General features: G+C 37.3%; 1 protein-coding gene across 1 annotated transcript; it reads left to right on the top strand.

The window, feature by feature from the left end:
• The first annotated feature begins 5,693 nt into the window (after window positions 1-5,693).
• LOC147481182 (agamous-like MADS-box protein AGL80) lies at window positions 5,694-6,507 on the top strand. Its single transcript, XM_086578242.1, has one exon. It carries the CDS (start codon window positions 5,716-5,718, stop codon window positions 6,403-6,405), a length of 690 nt encoding a protein of 229 aa, XP_086434368.1. The 5' UTR covers window positions 5,694-5,715; the 3' UTR covers window positions 6,406-6,507.
• The last annotated feature ends 1,018 nt before the right edge of the window (window positions 6,508-7,525 follow it).

Below are 7,525 nucleotides of genomic sequence, written 5' to 3'. Positions count from 1 at the left end.
ATAACATATCAGTGGAACCAATCCTTACTATGACTAATGGCGTGCCCATTACCAGAAAGTAAGATCAGATAGGCTTGACCTATATTGAAGATGGGGTTGGTATTGGTGTCGATTACATTATTTTTATGTCTGAAAAGCTCAGAAAGTAAGATTGACCTATATTGACGATGGATTGGTATTGGTGTGGATTACATTATTTTTAGACAGTTTACAATATCGCCAAGTACTTACATTTGTATGATTATAGCCATATAGGTCTCGAACATTTCACGTACTCCATGGCATATGGTTGGGGTGGGTTAGGATTTAGCTATAGCTATCTGTTGGAAAACGGGTTAGAGAAATACAGAGATATCCATGACATTTCTGGGATGTTAATATAGGATCCACCTGCTGCTTGTCAGAGAACCAACCAGAGTGAATTTATATGGTAATCCTAAAGGTCTATGATGAAGGGAGGTAGGCTGATATGATCATCAACAAGACCTATTTAATTTATGCAAAACATTCTTTGAATAGGTCTCTATTGTGTGTATTTTGTGGGGAAATCCTAATTTGCCATCTAGTAGGGTGGTAATACTAGTTAACCCTTTTATGAATGCTATGCATAAGATAGGCAAAAAACACACGGTCAACTCATGTTATCATGTTATGAACACAGAAACATCAATAATCTTTGAGAGAGTCTACTGATGGGATGAATTAGAAAAAGCATAATGGAATGGTACGAGATCTCTAATGGTACATTGGTAGCTAATAATGGAGACAAGGTACATTGTGCATCTGAAAACTAACTAACTGTAGTTCTGTTTTTGGCATAGATCAATAGTACATAATTTTACTGGAGACCAGGTTGTTTGTACCATATATGGTGTTGGTAGCTTCTAATATTTACTTAATCGCAAGCTTTAATGTAATATCCTCGGTGGCTAATCCAAACATTAATATGATATTCTGTACCATTGTACAGAATATCTGATATCTACTTACCAAAAGAAGCTCATCTGTGGCATCTAATCATATTTTACACTTTTCTATTTTCGAAAATACTTTCCTAACACAGCAGTGCTCTATCAGTTTACGCACACATTTGCTGATTTTAACACAAGTCTTGATTTCCGGATACTTTGTGTTAGTTATGATTCATGATTGATAGGATTTGATCAAACAACCTATATGTACAAGTTACTCAGTTAACTTTAATAAGCATGGTATGGAAGAGTATCATTGTCACAGTCCGAATTTCTAAACAATAACAAAGTGAATATTTGAAATATAAATATCTCAAACATCACTATGTTAACTTGTTTTAAAACCCAGAATATGACGGGGGATACTACACATACAAAATCCTAACAGCCATGTCATAAAAGAATCAACGTAAACTGCAAAAATAATCTCCAAAAATTATCTTTATTACTTTATGAAAGTCTATCTCCCATCCAAAAATCATCAATATAACATTCTAAGAATAATAGGTCCTCAACATCGTATTCTCATGTCATATGAATAGGAAACTACGTTATTACATACTTCCAAAAGGTTAGACCTAATAAAAATAAACTCCCGGACTGCTCCAGATCAAATCCAAATCAAATGCCGCGGTTCCACTGCCTTCTACCTATGTTCCCAAGAACACACCCACGTTGCCAAAACAAAGCAAACATGGGTCAGCAAAAATGGAATTTGCTGGTATGAGTAGACTAACCACATAAAACCATTATCATACTTTAATTATCCAAACAATCACTTTATATTTTCCCATAACTTAATCATTCTCATCTTGGAAGACAGGTAGTTCCATCATTTCAACCGGCATAGTTTCTTCCCAAGCAAAACTTCCATTATATTAACTCATTCTAATAAGTTATTTTAATATCTAAATTATTGAATTAAAACTTACCGATATCCACTGCTGTATAAGGGTAGGACCGCGTCCCTACACAAAATGTTATTAAGTCCTACCCTCCTGCAAAAGAAAGTTAGAACTTCTATATAACATATGTAGATATTATATTAGGTATTCAAAAGTAAACTCAAACACTCGCATAACCAAATAATACAACTAACCCGCAAGGAGAATACCTTAGTTCCTTTCTAGGGCAGTCCAAAGAATCGGGTCATTCATAGCACATTCAATGAATACCCTGGTCATTCATGGGACATTCAATGAATACCCATAGATAACGCTAACAAGCCATTTATGGCACATTCAATAAATGCCCACCTAACATATGACATCAATAGTCATAAAACTAAATTCCAAAACTTGAAGCGTGGAGAGTTCTAAAAGAGTGCGGTAAATTTGTTTACGCATTATTGAACCTTATTACATATATTATTTCAGAGAACGTAGGAGTATCTTGTTTCATATATTTTTGGTTTACGCATTATTAATTAGATTAATGTCTAAGTGTCATAACGTTGCATATCATAAAAACTGAAATATCACATAGTAGTTAATACAAATACACACGTATATATAAAGGTCTTAGCCTAAAGCCAAGCATGCTAATAGCCCTAGACCTATCCTAATAGCCCAAATCATAATCCGAGTTAAAAGGTCAAATTGGGTCAACTGGTCAAAGTCAACCCTGGTCAAAAATCAACCCTGGTCAAAGTCAAAGTCGACCTGCCAAGGGCTAACAGCAGTCAACCAGTCCCAAACTCTTCTAACCCAAAAGCCCAAAGTCTAAGGCCCAAAGTCTAAAATAAAAATCCAAATTTGAAAATCTAAAATAAAACACATAAGCCCACCCACAATTTGGCCCAAGCCTAAATCGAAATTTCACTGTTCACCTTCTTTTTCCTCCAGCACCTCTCCTCCGCCTCCAGCCACCACCGGCCATCATTTAAGATGAGTTGGTTCTACCCAAACCACAATAGAAATGGTTCGGCCTAAGCCCAACAGACAAGGAAAATCGCTGGTCATCTTTTTCCCCTCACAGCGCCTCCACCACCACAACCACCACCGGCCATCACTCGCCACCCATATTGAACCTAGCGGTTGGGTTCCTTGAGAAAACCCCTAAACACCTATACTAACAATTCGTGATTTTATTATACTGGGAAAAACTCGATTGGACGCCATTGATGCGTCTTCAAGCTCCCAACAGCCGCCCCCTCACTCTACAACACCCAAACAATCCTCAATAACCCATAACCAACCAAGAATTAACACATTAAATGTAATAAAAACTTAAGCAGTATACATGGACGATTTCTAAGAGGTGGCGCCTCCATTGACGACCCCTCCAAGCTTCGACAGAACCCAAAAACATCAATTCACATACCCACACTTTTACAATCACAACCAAACATTATTCAATCACACCACAACAATAAAAGTTCAACTACAATAGAATAGTTCAACCAAACAAAAACAGGACGATTCTTGGGCTCGCGCCGCCATTATCGGGACCAATAAGCTTCGACAGTTAAATTCCACTTTCCGAGTTTCAACAGAGTTTAACCAGAGTTTAACCAGTTTTAATAACGACAGTTTAACAAATTTTAACAACGACAGGACGAATAATAATGACAGAAAGAGCAAAACCATGAGTGGAAACTTTGAACAATAAAGTTAGACGTGAATATAAAAACTAATCTACTGTCAATAAATGCCCACCTAACATATGACATCAATAGTCATAAAACTAAATTCCAAAACTTGAGGCGTGGAGAGTTCTAAAAGAGTGCGGTAAATTTGTTTACGCATTATTGAACCTTATTGCATATATTATTTCAGAGAACGTAGGAGTATCTTGTTTCATATATTTTTGGTTTACGCGTTATTAATTAGATTGATGTCTAAGTGTCATAACGTTGCATATCATAAAAACTGAAATATCACATAGTAGTTAATACAAATACACAAGTATATATAAAGGTCTTAGCCTAAAGCCAAGCATGCTAATAGCCCTAGACCTATCCTAATAGCCCAAATCATAATCCGAGTTAAAAGGTCAAATTGGGTCAACTGGTCAAAGTCAACCCTGGTAAAAATCAACCCTGATCAAAGTCAAAGTCGACCTGCCAAGGGCTAACAACAGTCAACCAGTCCCAAACTCTTCTAACCCAAAAGCCCAAAGTCTAAGGCCCAAAGTCTAAAACAAAAATCCAAATTTGAAAATCTAAAATAAAACACATAAGCCCACCCACGATTTGGCCCAAGCCTAAATCAAAATTTCACTGTTCACCTTCTTCTTCCTCCAGCACCTCTCCTCCGCCTCCAGCCACCACCGGCCATCATTTAAGATGAGTTGGTTCTACCCAAACAACAATAGAAATGGTTCGGCCTAAGCCCAACAGACAAGGAAAATCGCTGGTCATCTTCTTCCCCTCACAGTGCCTCCACCACCACAACCACCACCGGCCATCACTCGCCACCCATATTGAACCTAGCGGTTGGGTTCCTTGAGAAAACCCCTAAACACCTATACTAACAATTCGTGATTTTATTATACTGGGAAAAACTCGATTGGACGCCATTGATGCGTCTTCAAGCTCCCAACAGCCACCCCCTCACTCTACAACACCCAAACAATCCTCAATAACCCATAACCAACCAAGAATCAACACATTAAATGTAATAAAAACTTAAGCAGTATACACGGACGATTTATAAGAGGCTGGCGCCTCCATTGACGACCCCTCCAAGCTTCAACAGAACCTAAAAACATCAATTCACATACCCACACTTTTACAATCACAACCAAACATTATTCAATCACACCACAACAATAAAAGTTTAACTACAACAGAATAGTTCAACCAAACAAAAACAGGACGATTCTTGGGCTCGCGCCGCCATTATCGGGACCAATAAGCTTCGACAGTTAAATTCCACTTTCCGAGTTTCAACAGAGTTTAACCAGAGTTTAACCAGTTTTAATAACGACAGTTTAACAAATTTTAACAACGACAGGACGAATAATAATGACAGAAAGAGCAGAAACCATGAGTGGAAACTTTGAACAATAAAGTTAGACGTGAATAGAAAAACTAATCTATTGTCAGTAAACCCCCCCTCTTTTTTTTTTCTCTCCTCTCTATAAAACTCTCGCTGTGTTTTTGACCAACCCTATTATGTTTCCTTTCCGTTAAAAAACAAAACCCCTGAAATAGGGAAGAAGGTTTATCCCATAAACCCACGTCTCCTATTTCCACTAACACTTATCCTATTTTATTTTATATATTATATATTATTATTATTATTATTAGGAAAATAAAAGAATAAAAACACGGGCTGTTATAATCATATTCATCTGGAACTATTTTACTTTAGGCTAATAAACTCATCATGTTCCAGTAAGTTTGGCAGCGTCTCACATCTGGCACTATTCTAGCATGGATTAAGAAATTTAATGCAATTGCATTGTCTTTGGTACTCTTATCTGTTTCTTCACAATACGAACTTGGATCATTCACAGAACTACCATTTTCAGAATTCACAATCGATCATTAACTTGATATTGGTTGTCCCACTTAAGAAACCTTTGGTCCAACCTAAAGTATTTTCTCTTATTGATTTTCATCTTTAAAACACAATGTCTGTTTATGTTTATGTTTTCACATCTTTAAAACATACAGGCATGATCTGGTCTTTTATAGGATCTTTTCACATAATTCTACCATATCTACTCAGATTCTATATATACTAGCAGGATTAACAAAGAGAAACTCACCAATCACACTCCTATATTATTTCATACCATGGCAAAGAAGAAGATCAAGCTCGCATGGATTGCTAATGATGCGGCTAGAAGAGCCACCTTTAAAAAAAGAAATAAGGGATTGATGAAGAAGGTGAGTGAGCTTAGCACTCTTTGTGGGGTTGAGGCTTGCGCAATCATCTATGGGCCTTATGATCCAGAACCAGATGTTTGGCCATCTTCATCTGAGGCTCATCGTGTGCTCATGAGGTTCAAAAGCATGCCTGAGATGGAGCAAAGCAAGAAAATGATGAATCAAGAAGGTTTCCTAGGGCAAAGGATTGTTAAAGTGAGGGAACAGCTAAAGAGGCAGCAGAGGGAGAATCGTGAATATGAGATTACACAATTAATGAGCCAATGCTTGATGGGTAAGGGACTACAAGATGTGGGTAGGGAGGAATTAAGTGATATGGCGTGGTTGATCGATGAGAAGATGAAGGGCCTTCAACAGAACATTGATGTTCTTAGAAGGACGACGATGGCTCCTCAAATGATTCCTGGTAATGAGAGGATCCAGAATGGTGGAGGTAGTGTTGAAGAGGATAAAGCTTTGCTGGAGTCTTTACAAAGGCACTCATGGCTCATGGAAGTCATGAACCCTCATCATGAACAACAACATGTTTACTTTGGAGATGATTTGGTGATGCCGTATGGAGACACTGCTCCATGGTCAAACAGACTCTTTTCTTGAAATTTTTCTTGTTGGTTGCTATGAGTACTTATTGTTGTTGTGAGTTCTCCTTTTTCTTTTGTGTTTCATGGCATATATTATCTATGTTGCTATCTATGTTTTAGTTTTCGTCCTCTTAGTTTTTGTCCGATCCTTGTAGAGTACATATATAGTTAATAAAATATTTCGATGTGTTTCCAAGTGCAGTTTTATTCCCTACGCATATTTTATTCTCTAAACCATGGAGCTGTACAAGATCCAAATTGTTGTAGATGTGTAAGTGTGTGTTATCGAAATACATTTATGGATTTGATAAGATTGAGGTACCAAGATATATATGAGATATAACGATAGATGCAACTCTTAACCTGCAGAATTTTACTAAAAATTTAAGGACTTAAAGATCATTAGACTAACAAAGATCTGATCTGTTTTTTAATTAGGCTCCATTTGTAATTATGGTTAGGCATTATTAATAAGGTTCCAAGAAAAAATGAATTCAAGAATTATGGTTATACTGAGTCTTCTTAGTACTGATTTTTTACTTAAAGTAAGTTTAAGGGTCGTCCCCATATTGATCCGCCACTCACCTACAACAGATGGACTTATTTCGCTATAGACTGCATTACAGGTCCCAGAAGATGATATAATTGAGGTGATCTTAGTCTGGAGTTCACCACCGATGCTTTCGTTATTTAAAGTTTCCCATGGGCCATGGCACAAAGATTTTGCAATACACTGATGTGTATTGAGCCTCTCCCGGTCTACTTGGCCCCCGGGCTGGTGTTGGCAAATTTTTGAACACCTTTCTAATCTATGAAGTTATTTTCATTCAGTGTTTAGTGTATAGCAATCCATCCATCTGCAACGATGATGTTAATCTGGGTGACATCTGATGGGCAAATCTTAAAGGGTGTCCTACTGGTTGTACAAGTTGAGATGCCAAAATACTGCATATGCATTCAACACTATCTAGGCATGCTACTTAGCATGTGTCTATGCTAGAAGCCCTTCAATTACTACATGCAGAGTGTTTTTTATGCACACCTTAGGCTATCTACACTCGCGTTCTTTGCCAATGGCAGGAAAGTGCATGTTCTCACCAGAAATAATAGACTAATAAATCGAAATCATAAAGATG

The sequence above is a fragment of the Coptis chinensis genome, chromosome 8, assembly GCF_015680905.1.
Source record: "Coptis chinensis isolate HL-2020 chromosome 8, ASM1568090v1, whole genome shotgun sequence".
NCBI lineage: Eukaryota > Viridiplantae > Streptophyta > Magnoliopsida > Ranunculales > Ranunculaceae > Coptis > Coptis chinensis.
The sequence above is the reverse complement of the archived record's forward strand: the minus strand, read 5'-3'. Positions and strand labels throughout refer to the sequence as shown.